General features: G+C 55.2%; 2 protein-coding genes across 2 annotated transcripts in view; one reads left to right on the top strand and one right to left on the bottom strand.

Annotated features, from left to right (window-relative positions):
• The window catches only part of LOC122369395 (phosphatase and actin regulator 1-like), a gene marked incomplete at its 3' end in the record, with an annotated part of 71,708 nt that overhangs the window by 25,728 nt on the left and 20,527 nt on the right, over nt 1–25,453 (bottom strand). Inside the window, exon 2 of the mRNA XM_043344117.1 lies at nt 14,275–14,439. Within this exon, the coding sequence (XP_043200052.1) occupies nt 14,275–14,439 (165 nt within the window). The remainder of the gene's footprint in view (nt 1–14,274; nt 14,440–25,453) is intronic.
• LOC122369397 lies at nt 9,465–11,547 on the top strand. Its single transcript, XM_043344118.1, has 2 exons — nt 9,465–9,757; nt 10,210–11,547. The coding sequence occupies exons 1-2, from the start codon at nt 9,716–9,718 to the stop codon at nt 11,329–11,331; spliced, it is 1,164 nt and encodes a 387-aa protein (XP_043200053.1). The 5' UTR covers nt 9,465–9,715; the 3' UTR covers nt 11,332–11,547.

Genomic DNA, 25,453 nt, shown 5'->3' with positions numbered 1-25,453 from the left:
AAGGAGAGGGGAGTGCAGACCGGCCCTGATTTGAACCAAAACAAGAAAGGGGAGCGGAGACCGACCCGGGTTGTACGAAAACAGGATGAAATGGAACTCGGTCGCCAACGACAAAATATAGGACATCTGGCCGGACCTGACCTGACTTCAAAACAAGGGGAGCAGAGGGCCAGGCCCGCCACCTGGCGCCTCAGGCGCCGTGAGCGCCGGCGGCGAATTCCACCCGGTCGCTGCGTGAAAGGGTGCGACTGCCATGGCCGGAGGGGAACCGAACTTTGTCAGCAAATCACGAACTTTCGAGGGCGGAGCCGAGTGCAGCTTCTGAGAATGGAGGACGGAGATTGGACAAGGTGATGCTGCCCGGCCCTCTGAAGTATGACGTCATCAGAAGTATAAGTTGATGAAACGGAACTGAAAAGCTCTCTCGGACGACGCATTCCGCGCTCTCTGGCTCTCTCTCGGACGACGCATCCCGCGCCGGTGGCACTCTCGGCCCACGTCTCTCGTCTGACATCGCGGACAGCCCACGAGACACCAGCGGCTGGCATCACGGCGCCGGCGGCGGCTCTGGCCGCCGGGCCGGGCGCTGGACGGACACGACCATCATGTCAGCGACTCCATCTCAAGTAAGGTCACGCGGTGAACACGGGTGCGCACCTAGTCCCTAAAATCCTTCAAGTAACCCCCCCCCTCGTTACTGCTATGTGAGCCACATTATATTCCCCTTTTTTAGGTGTCGTCTGCAATGTTTTAGGCCATTCAGTTTAGGTAGTTAAATTTATTCTTGGGACTTTCAGTCTAGGTAGCTTAAGTTCACAATTCGATTTCGGTAAACTATGTAACTGTGCGCGTGGCGCGAGACGCGTGCCGACGTGGACCCTCGTCCGGCGCCCCGTGGTGATTAAGGCGGACGGAGGGGATTATACACCGTGGGGAGTCTGGAAAGGGACGGGCGACTGTGTACCGCACCGCGCGGCTTGTGGGGCTCAGTTGATGGGCGGCCTGGGCCCAGAATGTTTCTTTTAAATTTGACGTGTAAGGGAATTTAAGGTGTTGCGTCGGAGTATGTAAATAAATGGGACTTGTAAATATTGAAATACGAGTGTGAGTATAGTGCTGAAGGGCAGGGATCGGAGGATGGAGCATAAAAGGCCATATGCCAACCCACAGTCGGGAAAGAGGTCATTTCCAAGGTGTCTGGCCAGAGCAATTTACAACGATCAGTTTTCTTTATCTGTTTGATTTTACACAGTGCACACAGGGATTATACGGGGAGCACAGAACACACACAGGACCTCCCTAGCCTAGCCGATACTGGAGCTTCTCCGGTTGACTCCTAAGTGCCCTTGCCAGTGGATTTCCTGGCACTCCATCCTCCCCAAATTATCCCACGGTCCAAACAATAGCGATTACACACAACATACACAGGACCTCCCTAGCCTAACCGATACTGGAGCTTCTCCGGTTGACTCCTAAGTGCCCTTGCCAGTGGATTTCCTGGCACTCCATCCTCCCCAAATTATCCCACAGTCCAAACAATAGCGATTACACACAATACACACAGGACCTCCCTGACCTAACCGATACTGGAGCTTCTCCGGTTGACTCCTAAGTGCCCTTGCCAGTGGATTTCCTGGCACTCCATCCTCCCCAAATTATCCCACGGTCCAAACAATAGCGATTACACACAACACACACACGACCTCCCTAGCCTAACCGATACTGGAGCTTCTCCGGTTGACTCCTAAGTGCCCTTGCCAGTGGATTTCCTGGCACTCCATCCTCCCCAAATTATCCCACGGTCCAAACAATAGCGATTACACACAACATACACAGGACCTCCCTAGCCTAACCGATACTGGAGCTTCTCCGGTTGACTCCTAAGTGCCCTTGCCAGTGGATTTCCTGGCACTCCATCCTCCCCAAATTATCCCACGGTCCAACAATAGCGATTACACACAACACACACCGGACCTCCCTAGCCTAGCCGATACTGGAGCTTCTCCGGTTGACTCCTAAGTGCCCTTGCCAGTGGATTTCCTGGCACTCCATCCTCCCCAAATTATCCCACGGTCCAAATAATAGCGATTACACACAATACACACAGGACCTCCCTGACCTAACCGATACTGGAGCTTCTCCGGTTGACTCCTAAGTGCCCTTGCCAGTGGATTTCCTGGCACTCCATCCTCCCCGAATTATCCCACGGTCCAAACGATAGCGATTATACACAACACATACAGGACCTCCCTAGCCCAACCGATACTGGAGCTCCTCCGGTTGACTCCCAAATGCCCTCGCCAGCGGATTTCCTGGCACTCCACTAATCAATTTACCAACGGTCCGCACACAAGCAACACACTAGACCTTGTTGCACACGAAATATATGTAATTTTATTCTACATGGACACTGCAAGGGATGGAACCGGGGAGATAGATGATGCACGTCACGCCCCTGTGCGTGGAGAATCCACCGACGCGGCCATGGGTTAGGAGGGAGATGAGACGCGAGTAGAGACGCGGACTGTACAAATAGAAAAATCGGGTTTCCCGAATGGCGCTAAACTCGGACAGACCCCACTAGATATAAGGCCTCGATTGAGTAAGCCCTGGATGCGTGCAATAAGTCGCGAAATTAAACGTGAGGATGAAGGCGAGTCGGGCACAGACCGCCGAGGAGGGTTTCAAGAAATGTTACCCGGTCAGCCTCGTGTCCTGGCTCGGAGGGGACGACGGGCTGTAGTCTGTCTAACCTCTGGCTAGCGGGACACGGGACCAGTGGCCCGATTGTTCCGGCCCAGGGTAGGCCTCGGTGATAATTAAGGTCACGTGGGCCGTCGCCTGGGATGTGTATCGGCGGGTGGGCCGTCGCGAGATGACGGTGTTCCGTCTCGGATTAACAGCCTCGGAGGCTGGGCAGATTTTAGGCTGCCGGGCTGGCCCGGAAGCCCTGAACTATGACTGGAGCGAGATGCGGTCATCAGTATCACGGATGGACCTTAGTTACCCAGCCCGGTTTCAAAAAGATAGGTAGGCCCGCTATCGGTCCCTCAAGTGGTCGGCGCGGGACGTCATTTGAAGAGCGACATAGATAGTTTCGGAGGTGGTTAGGACCCCGGGCGTCTTAGCGAGGGAATCGTATGCCGCCGGAAGAGTAATGCCCCGCGAAGGAACGTATAATGCCGCAAGACGGGGGTGAACATTAGATACCGAGCATTCGAGTCGGGTGATCGCAGTCAGACGGTGCTGGCCACCCGCAGTCAGTCGAGTAGCTCCGGCCATGCTCTGGTCCTTTCGAATAGGTCTGTGACGACAGCTTAACTACCAGCCACGGATAGATAGGGCTTTGGACGCCTATGTGCTGGTAGTCGACGATGTGTGTTGAGTGCAGGATATCCCCGAGTGGACCTGCGTGCGTGGAAGACGCGTGTCGTCTTTGTAGTTAGCCGACGAGAGCTAACCTTTTTTTAGGTCGCCGGGTTGGCCCGGAAACCCTGAACTATGGCTGGTGCGAGATGCGGTCATTAGTATCACGGACGGACTTTAGTTACCCAACCCGGCTTTCAAATTTTAGATACGTCCGCCGCGGAAAGCCCGGGCTACTGAGTGCCCTGCGAGCTCTAGCTCCGGAACCGTGGGCTGGAGTGTGTTAGAGATGCTGACTGACCACTGGCAGCAGAAGGTAGGTCCACGCGTGAGTGGCAGTAAGACAAGGGCTGCGTACGTTGTTGCAAAGGTTTACCGGCCCATGCTGTAAGTCCATTGTTCGCTCAACAACCTGCGTGCGTGTGTGTTTATTATTTGTGTGTAGGTAGTTCGGCATGGTCTTGGACCCGCTATAAGTCGCGTAATTCAAGGGCGGAGTGCCGAAATCTGTGGTGGTTCGTATATTCTATTCGTGTAGCGTGAGCATTATGAAGCGTTTGTCTGATGTACGGAGCATTGTGGTTATGAAGGGATAACGGTTAATGAAATTTAAGGCCAATGACTCAATAATGACTTGCGCACGCCTTAGCACCACCGGGGGAAGTTAGGCAAAGAGGGAGGGATCGGAGACGGCTAACTCTGATAATTATGAGGTATAACTGGACGTATGACAGAAGTGAGAAGGGATGCACGAGTGGAAGTATGATTGTTGTGTATATCCGGTGGGAGATAGCCCTCAGCTAGGAAAGGCGCTGTTGTTTGAGAGTGGGACTTTTTGTTAAATAGAGTTGATTTTCTATACCAATATGATCGAGGGTAATTGATTATCATTTATCATTATCTCCCATTCCCTAACCCTGGCCTATGTGTTTCCGTTGATTGATCGCCCCGGAGAATGCAAAGACAGAGTCGGGACGAGTTCGCGAGGGGCTGAACCGAGAAGGGCTTTTACGAGTAGAAGCGCACCCACTAGGCCGATTTTAACACCCCCACTCGAGCCAGCCCACCTGCTGAGAAGCGACCGCCCGGTTAGCCCCGCAACGCCGCGAAATCCCGCTACATAACCATTCAAAAACGCGCCATACGCTTACTAGCGTGTGCTCGTCCACAGTCCCACACGTCACCACTTTTCCGTGACCTAAAGCTTCTCAAACTGTGTGACATAATCAAATACCAAATCCTACTCATCATGCATGACTACCTGTTTGAACGTCTCCCGCGACCACTTGCAAAGTTTACTTTAAATGAAAGTAATCAACCGGCCAGGAATGTCAAACATTTTAATGAATCCATCCCTGGGAGCTCAGGTGCCAGAACACCTAACTACCGTTTAACTAACTACCGCCAATTTGTACTATTTTATAGGGGGCCTTTGTTATGGAATAACCTCATAGCGTCTAAGATACCCAACATCAGAAATATTCCATTGTCGAAAGCGTCTTTCAAGAGATGTATCAAGATCTTGTTTTTTGACACTTACTGATTTATGAAAATAAACACTCATCATTTTGGTGATTGCAGAGACAGGGCATTTTCTCTTTCACCTTTAGCACCACCGCGTATTCGCTAATGTTAAAGCTTTTGTCATGATATAAGTACAACTATGGGGTGTGGCCTCGGGAAACTTGTGACCTTTACCACACCTCATGATGTCCCCAACTTTAAAGCAATCAAAAATGATCCGGAGTCTGATTTGTTTTGCCTTGTTTTGTTCGTACCTACTCAGTTTACATGCCTTGTGCGTATTTTTCGTGTTTAATATGAAAAGTTATGAATATCTTACTCTTATGTTATAGCCACTTGATTCACAGTTCCACACACCATACCTGCTTATTTTCCCAAGTTAAACTTGTCTAGTATTCTCCTAATGTCCATTCTATACCTGTTCCAGCACCACGTCTGCTGACCCTGAAGACGCTGATTGCGGCTGGCAGAATGCCGGCCACCTGGGGCGCTGGCTGGTGCCCGGGATGGTTGTTCGGGCACCTGCTGATGTCGTAGAGGCTGCTGCGGGCAACTACGAATGGGGCGGCCCCCCTCCCCCCTTCGGGCGACTGCCCGGGGTTGGAACAAGTCTGCTGACTTTGAAGACGCTGATGACGGCTGGCAGGAGAATGCCGGCTTCCTGGGGCGCTGGCTGACGCCCGGGATGGTTATTTGGGCAGCTGATGCATTTGAGGCTGTCGCGGGCGACTGCGGCAGCCCCCCCCCCCCCCGATGGCTGTTCGGGGCGGGAACAGTTCCGCCGACTTTGAAGATGCTGATGGCGCTGGCAGGAGAATGCTGGTCTCCTCCTGGGCCGTTGACTACTGGCGCCTGGGTCGATGATTCGGGCAATTGCTGACGTCGTTGAGGTTGCTGCAGGCGACTGCGGCGTCCCAGGTGCCCCCCCCCCCCCCCCGGTGGCTGTCCGGGGCGGGAACGGGTCTGCTGATTTTCTGATTTTGAAGGCGCTGATGGCGGCTGGCAGGAGAATGCCGGCCTCCGGAGGCACCGGCTGCTGACGCCTGGGCTGATTGCTCAGGCGGTTGCTGACGCCGTTGACGCTGCTAGGGACGGCTACGGCGGTCCAGACTGCGCCCCCTGGCGGCTGTCTGGGGCAGGAACATTGGTGATATGCGTTGATCATTCCGGATCTGCAATGCAGTATATCATGTTTTTGCTGTTGTTGTTTCTTTTCATATTTGTATAATTTAACTTCGCACCATGTATGCTGTTTAAAACCTTGATGGCGTTACCAATGCCTATCCTTAACACTAATATCTAATATTTTGTCCCCCTAACACTACTAACTGTCCACATTCCTTGTGCCATATTCAATGGTAACGCCATCGATTCGCACTCTTTCACTTGTTACATTTGTTCTGCTGAGTACGGTTCATCATTTTTGTTTTTTTTTTCGCACTTAATAATAAACCGCCGGTGGAATCCGGTTGAAGGAGGAGAAGTCGTCGTTGGTGGTGCGTCTGCCGACCTTTGAGGGTGATGTGCTACAGTGGCCCGAATTCTGGGAGCTGTTCAGGGTCGCCATCCACCTGAACCAAAGGTATGCAGCAGTACCTACAAAAGTTTGTTCTGCTGAAATCTCACCTGGGGAGTGTACCCAAACGGGTAATTGAGGGGATCCCTCTGTCTGATGTTGGGTATCAACTTGCAGTGGATGCGCTGACTTGTCGCTTCGATAGAGAGGGTGTGAGGAGGGAGCTACTCATGAAACAGCTGCTAGACTTGCCGTGCTGTAAGACCGCTGACGTGCCTGCTATGCACCGCTTCCTCGACCAGCTGACTGCTCGTGTCAGGGGCCTGGAGGCTCTTGGAGTGACTGCCAGCAGCTTCTCCAGTATCCTGCTGCCGGTTCTTCGAGAGAAGCTGCCGGACTCCTGGCGTCTGGAGTGGGCACGTCACCAGACTGCAGACTTCCGGGAGTTTCTCACCTTTCTCCAGCACGAGATGAGGGTGCGCGAGCAGGCTGCAGCAGCCCCAGTCCAGCCGACGGAACCACCCAGACCACCTGCTGGCTGGGGGGCGGTGAGTGGCCTGGCTGCCAACCGACAGCTGGGCTCCGCTCGTCCGCCAGGTCGCTATGCTCCCCGCTCTGCTGCCTGTGCTCGCGATGACTGGGTGTGTGTGGCATGTGGAGATGGTAGGCATGGGCTAGCGGCTTGCCATATGTATCGAGGCATGACTGTTGATGCCAGATGGGAGGCTGTGAAGGCTGCCAGTGTCTGTTTCCGCTGTCTGGGCCCCCACCTGGCCCGTGACTGTCGCAGTTCTAACTGCCTCACGTGTGGTGGACCGCACCATTCGAGCCTCCACAGGACCAGCGCCAACGATCTGCCGAGACGACCCCCTCAGCCTGGTCGGAACGAGAGCAGAGCACCTCCTGGCTTCTACGGACCACCGCCTGGTCGGAACAGCAGTCAACCGCCACCAGGGTTCCACGGACCACCTCAGCTGCCACCTGCAGAGCATCACAACCACTTCAACCAGCCGGTCTACTCAGCACCACTGCCTCCTGCTGCCGCCGGTCAGCATTCGCAGTCTCAAGGTCGGTATGCTCCTGTGTATCGCCAGGGTATGTCTACACAGATAGCGCCGGATGCTCAGAACCAACCCGTAACGCCAGATGCACAGAACCCACCCGTGGAGCCCGATGCCATCGCTTGCGCACCATATTCAGCTAGTGTGATGACTGCCGCGTCTGCCCCTGTGCCTTCTGGTTCGACTAACGCTTTGCCATGTGACTCATTGAGCTCTCCACCTGACCCCGCTAACGTCAGCGACGCGGCGTGCTACACCCAGACAGCGCTGGTGGAGGCGGCCGGGCCGCAGGGGACCTGCAGACTGCGCATCCTGCTCGACGGCGGCTCCGACTCCTCGTACATCCGGACGTCGGCGGCAGATGCACTCGGCCTGGCCTTGGTGGGGAGCGGAGTATTCGCCTGCATGGGCTTTCAAGAGCGCGGTGAGGAGCCCAGGACGTATGAAAAGGTGAGACTGGCCCTGAGGAGCCGGCACGGTGGGGAGGACCATGTGTTCGAGTTGTGGAAGACTGACAGGCTCTGTTCGCAACCCACGCCTGCCCGACCGCCTACCGTAGTGTTTGAGCCCCACGTTCTGCTTGCTGATGACTTCCAGGGCGGGCCAGTGGATGTCTTGATTGGGGTAGACCAGATCTACAAGATTGTGTTGCACGACCAAATCTGTCTGTCTGACCGTCTGCGAGCTGTGGATACCGTGTTCGGTTACGTGATCCACGGCAGGGAGGAGCTCCCTGTCACGTCCACCTCGGTGAGGTATGCGCTACGCTGCAGCAGCCGCCTGCCAGAGGAGGAAGCAGAGCAGCTCTGGCGTCTGGAGGCGATCGGCATCTCCGAAGATGAGGCGAGACCACAGGCCTACCCGACCTGGAGCCTCGAGGATCAGAGGTACGAGATGAGACTGCTGTGGACCTCCGGTGAACGCCCCGTCACTAACCTGTATTCAGCAGCGGCGCGGACCAAGCGGATGGAAGCGCGGCTGACCTGCCCAGAGCGGAAAGAGTACGCCCGCCACCTGGCGGAACTGCAGAGAAACTGTGTCATCGAGGAGTCTCCGGCAGGCGACATAGACGGCTTCTACCTGCCGCACCGGGGCATCTGGCGGAATGGAAAACTGCGAGTAGTTTTTGACGGCTCAGCGAGAGACCCAACCGGCCGCAGTCTCAACGACCTCCTGGAGACTGGCGGAAACCTGCTGCGCCGAGTTCCTGCGGTACTGCTCAACTTTCGACGGGGCGCGGTGGCAGCTCAGACGGACATCAGGTCGGCCTTCCACATGGTGTCCATCTCCGAACGGGACAGGAAGTACCTCCAGTTCCTGTGGGCTGACCAGCGTCTGAGGTTCAGACGTGTCCCCTTCGGCCTCAGCTGCTCCCCGTACCTTCTGCTGCAGACCCTGTCCAGTCATATCTGTCGGTATCGTTCGACTGACCCGTCCCTCTGCAAGATGCTGGAGGAGGGACTGTACATGGATGATATATGCCTATCATTCCCCAACAGGACTGAAGCGGAGAGAGGCATGGAGAGGACGGTGCAGATCTTCGGCGACGCTCGAATGGAACTGCACAAGCTGCGCATCACCGGTGACGACGCTGAGGACTCGAGCATTCTGGGACTGCGCTGGAGCACCAGGACGGACCGTCTGGCGGTGTGCCTACCCACCCTGTCGGCCATCAGGACCAAGCGTGAGCTACTGTCCACCCTGGGTAAGCTGTTCGACCCTCTCGGTGTGCTGTCGCCCTGGCTTGTCGTTGGCAGGGCAGTCTTTCAGCGGACCTGGAAGGAGCAGCCGTCCGCGGGATGGGATGATGATCTGTCCCCTAACACGCTGGATGAGCTATCCACCTGGTGCAGAGATGCGTCTGACCGTGATGTGTGGTTCCCCCGCACTCTGTTAATCACCGATGACGTCACATATCACGTGTTCTGTGATGCTTCGAAGCGTGCTTACTGCTGCGTCATCTACGCTGTGATCGATGGAGACTCTCGGCTAGTGATGGCGAAGTCTCGTTTGGCGCCCGTGACTCCTGCCCTCAGTGTGCCGAGACTGGAGCTGATGGCAGCCCTGATCGGCTGCCGCCTGATGGAGTTTGTTCGCAGTTCTCTGAGCCTGGACTCACCGCGAGTGGTCTACTGGACTGATGCCAAGGATGTCCTCTACTGGATCAGCAGCAAGAGGGCGCTCAAGCTGTTCGTCCACAACCGAGTGAAGGCCATCACCGAGATGTCGAGCCCCGAGCAGTGGCGTCATGTCTGTGGGGAGGACAACCCAGCTGACATCGGAACCAGAGGTATGTCCCTCGCTGTCTTGGAAAAGTGTGATGTGTGGTGGAAGGGACCCGCGTTTCTGAGGGACTCTTCAAGCCCTGAGCTGCCGCTGTCGGCCGCGCCTGGTGAGCGGCAGCTATCACCAGAGGCCGCTGTGGAAAGCAAGAAGGAGAGACCTGTAGTCAGAGAGAGTCTGGTGACCCAGAGGAGTGAGCCGATGCCGTTCGACCTCACCGAGTGTTCCAGTCTCGCACAAGCGGTGAACCGACTGACCTGGATACGTCGTTTTGTGTCCAACAGCCGCGCGCTGAAGGAGGACAGAGTGACCGGGCCGCTGAATCCAGAGGAGAGGCGGAGTAGCCTTCTCTTTCTGATCAGAGTGTCCCAGATATGTGTCTACCCCGATGAACTGAAGGCAGTACGTTCGGGTGAGCTGCTGCCTAGCGGGTCACCACTGACTAAACTCCGCCCGCAGCTCAGTGAGGAGGGAATCTTGCTGGCGACGCTGCGGACCGGCGAACGACCAGTCCCGATCCTACCAGAAGAGGCGCGCATCACGACGCTGATCGTAGAAGAGGCTCACCGCCGGTGCTTCCACCAGGGGACTCGCGTGACACTGGCCCTGCTCACCGCAGAGTACGCGGTAAGGCGGCGGACCGTTCGCCGAGCTGTGGACTCATGTCGCCGATGCCGTCGCTACCGATGTCTTCCCTACAGGTCGCCAGAGGGGGTGCTGCCGAGTTTTCGCGTGCAGCCGTCCCGACCGTTCGCCAAGGTGGGCGTCGACTATTTCGGGCCACTGTACGTGGACGGCAGCGCTAAAAAGGTATGGGTACTTCTCATCACCTGCGCCACCTCCCGTGCTGTCCACCTCGAGCTAGTTCACTCCCAGTCGACAGCTGACCTCGTCCTGGCCCTGAGGCGGTTCTTTGCGCTTCGCGGGACACCTGCGCTCATCTACAGCGATAACGCGAGGACCTTTCGAGCGCTGCTGGGTCAGCTCCCAAGGTGTGTCACCTGGCGGTTCATCCCTGAATCGGCCCCATGGTGGGGAGGCTTCTGGGAGCGCATGGTGGGTGTAACGAAGGCGGCTCTGCGTGCATCGTTGCACCTCTGTCATCTCTCCTTTGAACAGCTGTCTGTCGTTCTTTATGAGTTGGCGTTTTTTGTCAACCTGCGCCCCCTCACCCAGGGTGATGGGGAGGACCTGCTCACGCCAGCTCATCTGCTGTTCGGTGTGACCACAATCGATGGTGTTGTGTGCCCGACTCTGACGGAGTCCCCACTCAACAGAGCCTGGAGGCACCGCCGGAGGGTGTCTGACCAGCTGACTCGGCGGTGGAACGAGTATCAGCGCGCGCTCCGCTGCTGGCACCGGTCGCCGCGGGGGCAGCCGAACCGGACACCGGAGGTGGGAGACGTCGTGCTCGTCCACAACGAGGGGCCGCGCGGACGGTGGCCTCTCGCACGCGTGACCGAGCTCCTGGTCGGACCGGACGGCCAGACCCGCGCCGCGATCATTCAACTGCGCGGTCGCCGTACGCGCCGACCTCTCAGCCGGCTGTTTCGGCTGGAAGCGGCCCGTGAGGCGCCGTGAACCGGACCCGGATCGGTGGTTAGTCTGGTGACACGGTTGCGACTGTCCCGGTGCGCGCGCGATGCGTTGTTGTGATTTGTTAAGTTGCTGTACCTGTTTTCTGTTCTTTCGAAATCTCGCCCCGATTTCGAGTGGGGAGTATGTGCGAGTTTCCCCCTAAATACTTTCATCGCCGAAAATTACCCCTAAGTGATTGCTGCCATTTTTATTTGGTAACCTGAGTTGAGCCCAGTGGCGCCACACGCAACAATACAGAGTCACCTGTGAGACGCCGTGCTGTTTGTGCGTACCGATGCTACCAGAGGGATACCGACCGAAGATTCAACCGATTTAACTACATTAACGTAACGTAACTTTCAACAGAGGTCGTAAAGTTACTATCGATAAACTTTTCAAATAAACATTGAAAAAAAAAACACTTAACCTACCTCCAAATATTGGTAAGAAACCACAACACAAGTTGCAAGATTGGTGCTTTCGAGATTGCCGATAATATAAATATGGACCTGGGATTTTATTTTCATGTTGCGAGCATTCAATGAAACCAGGTTTTCACTTTTCAGTTCGGTATCGGTTTCACAGCTCCGCCGTTTGGCAGTGTTCGTGCCGCGATTTCCGAGCGGTTCGAGCCGTTCCCGGCGGCACGTTAGAACCCTTCAGTCCCGGCCCGGGGACGGCTGGCCGGACCGACGCCTTTGTCCGGCGGCGGCACCCATCAAATATGGAGCTGGTCCGCAGCAACAGGCGCTGCTGACTGCTCCGGAACGCACACTGGGGATGGATGGGAGACGGCCGACAGCTCCGCGCCGCCGGCCGCCGCTCCAAACGGCCAGCGGAAATAACTCACTTTCAGAGACGGCACAAATATAGACACTGAAGGTCCCGGCGCCAGAAAGGTGGCCTTTCTGCTCCCGAAAGAATGGACGGAGAAACAAAGCAGCACGGCATAGTCACATGCAATCTTGTGCAGCTGGTATTTATTACAGCATTCGTGCCTTTGATTGTTTGCCACACACTGCAGACCACAGTTTTATCAGCAGCTCCCTAGGTAGAGAAGGGGCTAAGCTCCTATTTTTTTTTATCAGCGCTGTATCTACAAACCAGTGCGCCGCAGGCGTGCACAACTTTCTACAGGTCTCCCACAGACATCAGAGCTAATGCTGAAAGAAGTTTAAATGACTTAAGGAAGCTAATAATGTAAGCAGCTTGAGGTTTTGAGCATGCTGTAATAACTTCTCATTTTTTCTTCAAAACTTAAATCCGATATTAATTTGAAAGTTACATCAAACGTGTTAGTCTTCGGACAGGTCGAAAAACTTGCAAGTTGCAGTCAGCGCAGATTCAAAAAGAAGTCATCGACTTTAAACGAGTTTTATCTATACCTTCCTCTAAATGCAGGTGCATTGTGCATTTGTAGGTGAGCCGTAATGGAGCCAGTCAGCTCAGGTCACCCGGATCACAGATCCATCGTGTCGCAGCTGACTGAAGTCTGAACCAACGACTACCTCCACTGGGTCGCTCCATTGGTTACCCTTCCCCCTCCCCCCACCACAACTAGCCGAGCCAAGGACCAACTCTGCTTTGAGCCCACAAAGCTGGCCGACTGACCATGACCGCCTCAGTCGGCAGACCGAGGAGGCAGCTGTCTGACAGATTGCCGGTCTGTGTAATGTGTTATATCAACCAGCGGGGCTGCAGTCTGAACAGCCACGCTGGTCTGTCATGTCAGCTGTATGACAGACCGGACCTGTGTGCCGGCGTTACACCAGCCAGCGCGGCCTTGTCTGCGCCACTAACAGTGTCAGATGCGCCACAATCGGCTCACCGGCGCCACAGCTGACACCATTGGCCACCCGTTGTCACACACAGACAGAGATACTGTACACAGGACCGTGGGAGGGTAGCAAACAGAGGCTGGTCCGGCGCGGCGGGGCTGGCGACATTCGGCAGTAGCATGAGAGGCTGATGGACCGTGGTCGCGACTCGTGAGTACTTAGGCCATGGGCTCACAAGGAAAGTATAGGATTGAATTTCTGAAATGCTATCGATTGAGGGCTTTTCGAGCAGAACACTTTACGTTGAACGTCATTGGTTCCAACATTTCGCGTGTGAAACAGTCATAACAAACCCGATGAATCTTCAATCTCAGATAAGGCGTCCAATATCGAATTGAACCCAGTCAGTTCAATATTGTTACGATCGTGAGGCGACAAAGCATGGATCTCAACTATAAACTATGTAAAGATGATACTTAACATGTAAATAAATAAAATAAAAATAATTATTTGCATAACAAACGGGTGGTTTAGTTCGCTTCCATTGAGATAGTTCTATCTGTTCCATTGCCGATTCAGCCCACTGAACCCTTCGCTGTTGCCTATCGAAGGCTGCCAAACAAACGGCGTTTTGATCCCGCCGAAGTTGGATCGGCCGGCCATCTATCGTGTGTTGGAGCCCGCTGCTGCCAGTCGAGTGTCCGTAATGGACCAACAATGATGGATCCCGCCCGGTCGGCCCAGAGTGGGTGGTGTGGGATGAATGCCGAACTAGCAGCGGCTTCCGAGTGCCAGGGCCGCGATATACTCCCCGTTCTCACCGTCAGAACACAGGGCACAGCTCGAGATTAATGGTTAATATGGTAGGACGAGCCTCTCTAACTGCAGCCTGGTTTATTGATTTAAGAGACTAATTCCGACCCAACTCGAACGAGGAAAAACAACGGAAATCTTGTTGCGACTTGTGTTCTTCCTCGCCGCCCTGAAGTTCAGCCTTTCATCAGACTGAATCTGTCCAGCCTTCCCTTTCAGAAAAGATAGCTTCCCGCCTCTTTGTAGTTCACCCATTCTCATTCTCATCTAATAAAATTATTTGAATAAATCACAATTCACCATGACCTTTTCCCATCTACGTTATCTTTCCAACGACCCGGATAGTGGCACTTACAGCGTTGTGTTTCAGTGAACTTGTCAGACTTTTTCTTGCGTTTCCACTTCCACGGTTTGAAGAGTCGGCCGAGTGAGGAGAGCTTGTGCCTCCGTTCGACGGGAGGTGTCCGCGAGCCGGAGCCGAGCCCGTCGCGACCCATCGTGCCGTTACTCTGCTTCCGCGCTGTGGGCACACGGGGGAGGGGGCCAGGTCAGCCGTCAGCGGTCAGCGGTCAAGTTAACAAGGTCAACAGACAGCAAGGTCAGTTCAGGTCAGGTCAATGGAGGTCAGCCGGGTATGACCATTTCAATTACGGTTAGAAATTAGAATGTCAAAAAAGGATTATATTCGTTTCGGTCTCCGGTCTCCGATAAAGGGACTCAAACACAGGGAATGTGAGCGCAATCACTGAAGAGTACATCAATAGGACCCCAGAGACCTGTGGAGACAAAGGTCCGAGGATACCGGACAGAGACCAGTGGGAGCGGTAAACCGCGGACAGAGACGGACGGCCGGAGATGGTGAGGGTGACCGGTCGGACCCTCCGAGACTTCAGCCGGAGTGGAACACCAAACACCGGGGGCGCCCACCGCCAGCTGAGTCCGAGGACGGTGACAAGTACAGATGGCCGCCGCTCACGGGACTACAGAACAAATACGGGGCGCGCAGCGTGCAAACATCCCGCCCACAGAAAAGTAGCGTGCTTCAAAGGAATCGTGATGTCACTCCACGGGCGGGACATGGCGGTGTTGTTGGTCAACGGCGTTTTGTTCCGAGAGAATGGGGCACGAGATAAGAGGAACTTTCGCTTCTACCATCAGCAAGTTTAAAATTCGGTTTAATTGAGGGATTAATAACAGTTCGGAAAGCTCTCTGTGCGTTGAAAAATGAACCAAATGAAAATTCAGGATATCGACATCCGATGGTCAATATCCAGTATCCGCCCTTGTTGAGCCGAATCCGTGGACAGCACTATTAATACCAGTGGCGATTGGACTGACCCAGCTGAATGACAAGTCGTCCCACCACTACAGGCGTTACGTGGGCCGTACCGTTCTGCACCCCCAGTCCACGCCTCCGGGCGGCGGCGCCCAGACAGCACTGCAAGGTGACGAGTGCCGCCGTCACGTGACCGCGCCGGCACGCGATCCCACTGCACAGATAGACACGAACATGGGACGACAATAGAGCCTGGCGCCTTTGTTTGGCGGGCTCCCGAAAATATAATATGTACGGAAACAGTTCCTGGTGTGCAGAAATGTGGCTAAAGAGGATGTGGATTGCATCATGAGTTCACCAGTTCTGGAAATGTGCCCCGCTGCCAAAATAATAGCGGGTTTAACCACTACGTCGCACACCGGACACATGCCACCACACGTCATTCCTGTCACGTTTACACAGCCCTTTACAAGTGACGATGCTTCAAGGAAAATCACACTTATCTGCATACATTCCGGGCATGCATGCTCATGTTCCAGCGCAACGCAGCGCCAGATACCACCAAGAACACGTGTGAAAAGTCGGCACACCCTGGCGGTGCCAGATATACACCAAAATCGTGCCGCACGACTGAAGCAGGTTCATCATGAAACTACGATACAACACGAAAAAGCACATCCTCTTCACCAGCATGCATCCATGCAGTGCTACAAAAAAAGGACGTACGCGAATCTACGCCCTCATCTCACCACGATATATGAATGTTTTGCGAGATTGGCGGCACGATGCATATGCCACCACTCGCCGTAATGAAACCAGACACGCAGCGGGGCCCACATGCTCAGCTATGAATGAATCTCAGCCGTCCTTCCCCGCCGCGTCTCAGGCAATCTACAGATGCATTCTCGAAACCCTTCGCCAACGTTCCGGAACGCCAGCTATATATAACCTCAACATATCGCTCTTAGCGGATTACGACAAAACTGTCTGCTCCGTCACACAATCCACAGTACGGGTATCAGCACTTCAATCACCACCACAGACAGGCCGCCGGCAGCTGCGACAAGTATATATCACCATTGGCCCTCGATAAACATCACACAAACCGTTACATCCCGCTCAAGCTAATAAACCGGTACTATACTTTACAGCGTCCACAACATTAGAGCCGAGGATGCCATCCCCAGCCGTTCCGACAAATTTTAGCAGCGCTTATCGAGACAAATCATCTCCGCGCCAGCTCCCGCTGTTGAGGCATCTTTTCACCAATCGCCATGAGCCCGCGGCAGAACGGACGGCGGGCGGCAGCAGCGCGAACCGCCGGGTCCCGCCGGGGCGCGTCATACCCTGCCCGGCTTCCAGTGAGCTCAGAGCGCACGGCCGCCCTCGGCTGTACCGTCTGCAGTTCCAGGAAGGCACCAAAGCCGTGACGCCCGGAGGAGCAAAGCCGGCTGTCTGCCCGACACATTTCGGCGCTCATCGCTCATTTCACGGTGATAATGAGATGGCGCGGCGACGGCCGGCGGTACTGAGATCATAATAAGCCGACCTGCTTGAAAACGTAAGACTTAATGATAAAACATGCTTGATATGCATCATCGCTAAGGCCATATAAAAGTCATTTGAAAATCCTCACAGCGTTGATATCAACATCTAAAAACGCTGTAGTCTAAAAATCTACAGCTTCACGGAAATGTCTTTAATCCAACGCAAACCCTCAGCCTCGCGTATTTTTAAGAGCTGCAACATTTTAAATGTACTGACGCTGTCATTCGATACCGTAAGGCCAAGGCAGCAAGCGACGCATTTAGCGAGGGTTCTAAGAACTGATCGAATTGGCCGATCGGCACCCGGAAAAGACGACACTGGTTGACGCTTTTGGCGCATTTGCGCACGCCTGGGCACTCTGCACCTGACGTCGATTCGGCGTGCAGGCATGCCGTTGTCAGCATCTTCAATATAAACTTTGATGGGTGGATTACATTAAACAGTAATGGACTCATAAATCACATAATCGCATATTACGATTACATTTTAACGATGGCAAATCCCTTCATTCGTCAGGGTCAAGCAACAAGTCGGATGAAGTCGATCAAATATAAAGCTGGCTAGAATTTAACAAGAAGTGTACCTCAAGTGACGATGGCTATTATTGAACATCAATTAGGTACCATCGCTCACAAATATTAATTTCAATTAAACTATCCACAAACATGATTACATTCCTCGTTACCTACTAGGGCTAAGTCGGATTTGTGTCTTTGACGGCTTGGTGCTAAGATGTTTGGGGAGTTCAGAACCATTTCAGCGATGTTAGTTTCGTAAACAAGCTCTCAGACAGCGTTCTGACAGTGCAGCGTTCCCTGAGCGCATTCAGTTGGAATCCCAGTTGCTGAGGAGTTAAATGCTGACGTTAAACCACGTCCACCAGTCGGCTCGCTATAAGGAACGTTGTTGCTACCCGGCGTAAACGAAGGATTGTGGCGTGTAATGATTCACACAAACATTTACGCGACAAGGTATGTGTCACAGACATCTCCACACTTATTTGAACATGAAATTGCTGGTATGGGATTTGCTAAACGTTAAATGCATGCCTTTGGGATCAACCGATGAAGACGCCATAAATAATGGTCGCGGCGCCCGTGGGTTTGTCGAAAGTGCTTTACGAGGCTGTCCGGCGGTTGTGAACCCCCTTGTTTGTGGGTTTGTTAGCCGTACTTCATGTAACTGTTGTGGCGGACAGGGCCGGCGCGATGCCAGCTGGTAGCACGGCCTGCAACGGTCTAATACGATATCAGGCAATTAAAAACACGGACTGGGCCCAGAGAGAGGTAGAGAAATGCCACACTGATCATCGGCGCCAGAACGAAGCGGATGCTTATTTCATAGACGAGCCCAAATGCTTGCACAAAAGGTCCGTGATATCCACCCATGGCTTTAGTGCGCACTGGTCGTTGCATCGACGAACTCCCATCAAATGCCCAGCCAAAAGATCAAACAGGTTAAGTCACTTGCAACAGGTGAAGTAAATGCTAGATTTAGTTATCATCTACCGGAAAACGACAAACAGTCCCACCAGTCATAGGACTACCGCATTCACACTGGCGCGGACGAAGCCACTGAATGTCGCTCTACCGGCAGCGTAGGCGTGTGGAGTGGGATCTCAAATCAGTGCCCTTTTCAGTGAGTCTTGCCAAACCAGAGCCTGTTCTCTGTGGATCGGTCTGACCTTCCGGCATCTGTCCGCCTCCAGTGCCGCGGCCGACGTGTCCTAACAGCTGAGACAGAGTGGCCGCCGCTCCCAGACCAAAGCGGTCCCTCGGGCTCGGGCGGCGGTCAGCGCGGCCCGCTAGGACAGCCAGTGTCCTTCGGCGACCTCCGTACTCGGCGAGACCTGGGGCTGGGTGAGCGAGACCCGAGACCGGCACTAGACTCCGAGCAAGCCGTGGTTAATGCTGGCCAGGCCGAGAATGGACGGACATTTACCAAACAAAGCGAGACCACAGTTATAAGTGGAGTCGTCAGGTAGATTGAGCACGGCCTAATGCGTCGTTTGGTCGACGTCTACGCGCGGTGGCTGTCTCATTACCTTGAATAAAGTCATAAAGCCAACTCTAGTGACGATTAGGTCCATTAGGGAGCGCGGACACGTGAGAACTGCGGCCGAGACTCAAACCACCGTGGCCGCATTCCGGTCGAGCCGCGTGACTGCCTCTGATGACGAGCGACGCGAGAAACGGACAAAACCAACAGCAAACGGCAACCAAACTACACATCACCAGCGTCTGACGAACCGGCGTCTCGCCAGCCGTCACCACAAAATAAAGAATGACATGACCTCGACCCAGCAGTCAGCGCTCAGCGCTGGGCGTCACCCACGCTCAGCGCTCGGCACCAGCTCCGCTGAGCGCTTACCATCAGCTGCCGTCCACTGCCGTCGCCACTCGCCTGAAGAGTTCAGCGAGCGGGTGAGGGGACGGCAGTAGCAGCGGCGGCGGCGGCTGGTGCCTCTCTTGTCGCTATTGATCGCGCCGGGTCCGATTTCTGCCCGGCTGGGCTGCCGGCGCGGCGGCCCGGTCCCGACTGCCGACGCGGTTCCCGAGTCCCGACTAACGCTGTCGGGACGGCCGAGAGCGGGCCCGAGAGGAGTTAGGAATCAGCAATGTCGGGGATCGGCGCTGAACAGAGCGGACACAGAGTGGGGAACGGGGGTAACATCGTGAAGAGGTAACCAAAAACGGGACAGTCAACTGAATTTGTATGTGAAACGATGGAGCGGCTAGCAAGGACGAAGATCACACCAAACTACATACACCTAAACGGTCCCTCTGGATATACAAAAAGTGGACCGAGTAATGAACTTCTGACATGTTTCCCGTTTCCAGGCTGAATTGCTGAGGCACGCACCTGGCCAAGTGAGTCTGCCCGCCAGCAGATCCATTTCGGCGACAAATGAAAACAGATCACCCGCCATGGGTAAGTAATGCCGCGCAGACCAAACGGATGACCGGACCGTTCGGTTAAACAGAGCGACAGGCCGATCCGTCTACCGAATATGAAAATTTATGGACGGTCAGCAGAAGCACTTATACGGCGCTCTAGCTGGAAACTTCCGGCAATCTTCAGCAAAATTTATGGAACGGCGTAAGTATTCTAGGTAACAAGGAAGTTCGCCTTAGCAACTACGCGTAAATGGAAAACTTTTTGATATCAAAGCTCTAAGTGTTCGTAAATGCGCTATGCGTATAAGGCTGTGGAGGTAAACAGTTTAATCAAAAGGGTTCCACGTCCATTACGAGTCCTATGTCAAACTCTCTGACGGTGGACCGGCGGTAATGATATGGAGGCTTACGGCGGCTATTTCAGTCCAAAGTGTCCTTAGAGTGCTTTAAAAGTCTAAGCAGCACTGTGGCTGTCGGGAGACCCGCCACCAGTGCTGCGATGTATGAATAAACATTAGCCACATTCGAGACCTTGGGGATAGAGGAAATGATCCCGGTTACCTACGCTGAGAAGACGAACCGCTCACGATAGTCCAGTGTCCAGTTGGGCAAACACAGCTCGCTGCATCTAACACCAAAAAGTACCGAAGCATCTCAGGATCCCCCAGAATGAAAGAATGAAAAATGAAAAGTTTGCAGAATGAGATTAGCTCTGCAAGCATTGTCTGATACTAGATAACGGATGGAGGCAGCTACATCAGCACTCCGGAGTCTGGAAACCGTGAGGGAGCCGCAGCGGAGTGTGTGTCAGAAATGGCTGGGGGTAAATATCAGCCAAAGCTGATGGTAAATGCTCAACGAGACGTTAGAAACAACACACGGCGCACGGGTACCCACCGTAAAAACACGCCCTAATTCGCATACCGATAGAACCATGTTTATCCAAATTAAATCTGCAGGCATCGCAAGCCATCAAATTAGCACGATCCCGGTGAGCCTGCACGGTAAAACGCCGGGCGGCACATAACCATAGCGATATATCACTGGATATAAGACTCCATCTGCCCGGGCCAAATCGGGCCGGCCCGAGCCCCGCTCTTTATGGAGACTTTACTGCGTCCGCTAATGTCATAAAGCACGGCTGGATGCTGGTAACATATGAATGCACTGCCGACTTTGCAGAATGGCGCCATCAGATTTGAGGGCTCATCCACAGATCGCAGTGCCCGGAACGGTGGGCTCAAACTTTACAGAGTTGATTAGCTGGAAGGTCTTCAGAAGTTCGTAACTAATGATAGCCGACGCCTTAGCACCCGGCGTTTAGCATTATTCAGCACACCGGAAACGATGGGATAGATAGGCGAGACTTGGAGATGACCTGCCACTTCATCACGTTTGGTGCTTCATCAGCAATGACAACTCTGCAGCGAGCGACGACACACGCTACAGCGGGCCTGACGTCCCACTAATTCAACCAGCACGTCCGTCCATTCATCTGCTATATCATTTACTTAAACCGCTGCAGTTGATGGTTTCTTCCTCACTATGCCTCTCGTTACCCTGATCAGTCCCGCTCCTGAAACGGTGGTGCTAGACGGTCCGAAAACTAAGTCACAGCCCCTGCGGTCAGCCTCAGGTCACGGTGGTCGCCCCGACCTCCCCCGGGGCGGTGTGTGGCCCTCAGGGTGACAGTAAACTGCCGACAGCGGGCGAGCCACGCCAGTCGAACACTCACTGAAAGCAGCAGACCGAAACGATCACCACACCTAATCGGCTGCTGCCGCCCCAGATACCATGTCACAGTATGACGGTTAGCAGAGAAGAAATCAGCGCGAAGTGATCATATGCCCTGCGGCGCATCTACGGCGGAATACGACAGTTTTTAGATTACTTCTATGGATGTAGGTAATTTAGTTCCAGGTCCGTAGAGATCAGCTGGGTCTCGCTTTATGTCTCCGCGGGTTAGTTGACCGGCTATATACTCGAACACGACACCTGGTCACCCGACTGCTGACATAGCGGGGCGTCAGTATACAGCCAGCGTCATATCCGTTCGACAGTGCTGAGTCGTGGTGCTGCAAGCGTCGGCGCGGCCAATTAACCGATATCGCTCACACAGGCTGACCGGTGGTCGAAACCGTGCCGAAGCCAGCGGCCCCGGCCCCCGCCGAAGTTAGTTGGTAGCACTGCTGCTCCACGGCGTACATTTCCTACCAGCCCATAGGGTTTACATGTTAAATGGCCTGTTTTCGGCGAGCGATATCTCGATCAACCTTTGAAGGAATCAATGGTTCTTAGTCTCAAATGATAGATCGATGAATTTTCTTTCGACAATTCCTCTACCATTTTTCACGAAACCCAGCCGATCTTCTACGGCGTACAGGGTAAAGATTTCTCTGCACGCCAGCACCCGCGATCCGCCTCTCCGATCGTCGGCGCGCGGTCCTCGGTAGCGCAGTCGGTAGCGTATCGGGCTACGGATCCGAGGGTCGTGAGTTCGAATCCTGGGAGCGCCGCGTGATTTTGGCTAGAATTGAATGATGTAGATTCTTGAATGTTTGCATAATCAATTATTAATAACTAATTTAATATATCTGTCCACTAATCGGCCCCTAAAACCTGTTATTAAAGAAATTTAAAAAATGAATGTCACGTGCGCGTCACGACTGCCAACCATAAGCGCTACCATATTCTAGTTTGAACTAACTTTTTGCTAGTCCCGACCACATATAGTAGGTTTTCTAGTAGTTATACTAGAAATTCCTACCAAAGTTCGTCCTACCCTTCACTCAATATACCCTGAGCGGCCCAGCGTTACGCAAGTGATCGTGTAGTAATCATAACGGTCAACCGTACTCCAAACGGTGGTCAGCAATAGGTCTGAAGCAATCTGGCCGTATACTACTCTTGCAGCGTTTATTTGATAGACAAGCGGCCATTGCAATGCACATTGCGCAGCGCCCAAGGACCGCACGTCTGAAACAAGCAATGTAATATCAGCGCCGCACTCGTGTCGCAGCCGAAATAATACGGCCACGTTGCACATCTAATTTACTGGCCAACATTTATCTTCCTCCAGCAGTCGAGGGCGATGTGGCGGCACACCCGAGTCAACTGTCTCCCCGGGAGCACGTCACTCGTGGCAGCCACGAGCGCGCGCGCCATCAAAATAAAGCGGCTCGTCGGGCCGCGGCTTTATGAGCGGCACGTCGCAGCCGGCGCTATTGGACGGAGCGGGGGACTGTGACTGAGGACGAGAGGCCAAGAGGCGCTATTGCACCGAGCCGGTGACTCTGAACGTGGCGGCCGAGCGGCGCGGAAGTCGACGAGACAGTGCAGGAAGGGGTCGACAGAGTAGGGCGGGGTGACTTGAGAAGTTAGGGGAGCTGCGGCGGGCAGGTTGATTAGAACTGGCCCGATATGCTTTATGACAAAATGTTTGGAATGTAAAAAAAAAACACTATGGCCAACATTACCATTGTTGCACAGATTAGATGCCATCCTGATTTAAGCCAACAAGTACAAAATAAAGCATAAAAAGGGCAAGGACATTATAAACCATTAATCAACAAATAGAAGCCATCCGATTTTCGTCATCTCGCCCATCGCGAAACTCCTGGGAATCACGTTCTACAACCCATTCACACAGCTGGTCGCAACTCGCAAATGATCCATTCCCACACTAAACCCACCGCGCTCAGACGGCGTCACGCCGGCGCCCGCCCCGCCACCTGCTTCGCAATTGGCACTCATGAGTGAAACAGAACCGTGCGAATCCGCGGAGCGCACGGGAGCGGCTGCCGCGGCTCCCGGCCGCGGTGACGGCAGCAGACGCTCCCACGGGCACCCCAGTCACACCGCACGCGTACACTGCGCCTGAGGCGGGGAGTGGGTGCCGACCGGGCCATGACGCCCCGTGCGAGCGCCGCTGGCCGCTCACTCCGAGTGTGCCGCGGGCCGTCAGAGGCCTGAGGCGACGGCGGCTGATGAAATCGCCTGTCGTGACGGAGTGGCAGAGAAGACCACTACCGCTACCAGCTACCACATGCATACCAGTGGGCACCACGGCGCCACCTGCCTGCCTGTGGCCGGACGCCCACCACAAACCGCCACCGAGCCGTGGTTCGGGCCGCGGGGAGCCTCGGGGCCGCTTTCCAGCGCTCCGCCGCCGCAGTCAGCCGTTGCCCGCGGCGGCAGCCATCCCCGGAGGGGAATTACCCATGCATAACCTGCTCGACGGCCCGCATTGGGATGGGAACAGCAACAGAGAATGTGAGGCGGCGGTGCGGCGACGCGGGTCCGGCGAGCGCTCTGAAGTCGAGCGCGCGCGCTGGTAAAACATGCGAGAGCTGCGCGCCCCCATCGATCGGCTCAGAGCTGGGGAGGGCGGCTCGGCGGCGGGGCGGCGGCGGGGGCGGGGGCGGCTGTCCACTGCAGCCGCGCCGGCGGGCGGGCAGCGCGGCAGCCAGCCGACAGCGACACACGACAGCAGCCGCACAAACACCGAGACCGGCCAATGAGCGCCAGTCGGGGCAATCAGCGCCCGCCCGGCCCAGCCACCCAGGCCACCGGCGGCGGAGATTGCAGCGGCCGACACACCCGCTAGTCGACCGGCAGACGGCACAGCTTTATTTCCAGCAACGCAAATAAACCTGCCGCGCCAGCGACGATAACCGTCACTTCAAAGACACAGCCAGTCGGCGTGAGTCAACGTCGGGCGGCGATGCCGCGTCTCCGCCAGCCAAATCCCACCACGTCTCCCGTCGAGCGTCGCTGACGGCGGTGGCGGTGATCATCGACGGAGGTCCCGACGGCACGCCGCCGCGCCGCCGCCCGACGAGCGCCATAGATCGCCGCCGAACGAGCCGTCGGCCCGGATTGCCGGCGCTATTTCACGCATCTATCGCCGGCCGGGGTCGATCAACAGACGGGGCGGGGAGAAATGGGCAGAGGGGAGTTGGCGAGATCCGCGGAGATGCCGGGGAGGTCCCGCACCCCGCACACGTCGACGACACTGACGGAGAGGCTGTCGGTGCCATTCCGTCGTCAGATCCGGTCGCTTAGATTGGTGCTCTGTCGCCGTCCGTTTTCTTTTCTAATTCTACCACACCATTAGAGGCCTTGAGTTTTCGAGCCTTCCAAATGACTGGACAGTGTCGTGACCTAGCCGGATGAACCCGGACCTGAGGCTCCAAAATATCATCGTGGCCAGAGCCCGTCTACGTCCCACCGGCACCACAGTCCACAAAGAAGGCACGCTCCCTTGCCGGTCGATAGGTGGCTGTAAGCCTTCAAGGGGCGCCACGGTTCCGCCACCCCTTTCGGCTTACCAGACCAGCCCCACCGAAACGACCTCTTCCGCTACCGGCGCTACCGACTCCCCAAGACGTCGCTCAGTCTCAGCGCAGCCTCCGCGGAGTCTCTCCGCAGGGGAGTGGGCGGCAGCGGCCAATCTGTCCTGACAGCTGCGAGACAGACGCCCAGTGACCCGGACAACCCTTCCCAGCCGGTAGCCGTCAGAGCCGATCGCGGAACTGCCAGGACTGGACACTGGACAGTGCTGGACCGCCCAGCAACCGAACAAACCATTCCAGCGGGTAGCTGTCGGAGCTGACCGCGAGGCTGCGGGAACTGACCGGCGCCGGACCGGCCAAACCAACCCAGCTGTCGGTGCCGACCGCGGAACCGTCAGGAGCTGGGCGGCCGGCCGACTGACCGGCCGACGCGATAAGACGCCGGCGCCGCGGGCTCCATGGCAGCGGCCGTCTGTGGATCTCCGTCACCGTATCTGCCGCGGACAATGGAGCGGCCAT

The sequence above is a fragment of the Amphibalanus amphitrite genome, unplaced genomic scaffold (genome assembly GCF_019059575.1).
Source record: "Amphibalanus amphitrite isolate SeventyFive unplaced genomic scaffold, NRLGWU_Aamphi_draft 001031F_arrow, whole genome shotgun sequence".
NCBI lineage: Eukaryota > Metazoa > Arthropoda > Thecostraca > Balanomorpha > Balanidae > Amphibalanus > Amphibalanus amphitrite.
The sequence above is the reverse complement of the archived record's forward strand: the minus strand, read 5'-3'. Positions and strand labels throughout refer to the sequence as shown.

Excerpts from the sequence above, each read along its gene's own strand:
- LOC122369397 (XM_043344118.1), top strand. The coding sequence starts at position 9,716 with ATGTCTGTGGGGAGGACAACCCAGCTGACATCGGAACCAGAG. Across the intron at positions 9,758-10,209 it reads AGCTGACATCGGAACCAGAG|CTCAGTGAGGAGGGAATCTT; the intron begins GTATGTCCCTCG and ends CTCCGCCCGCAG.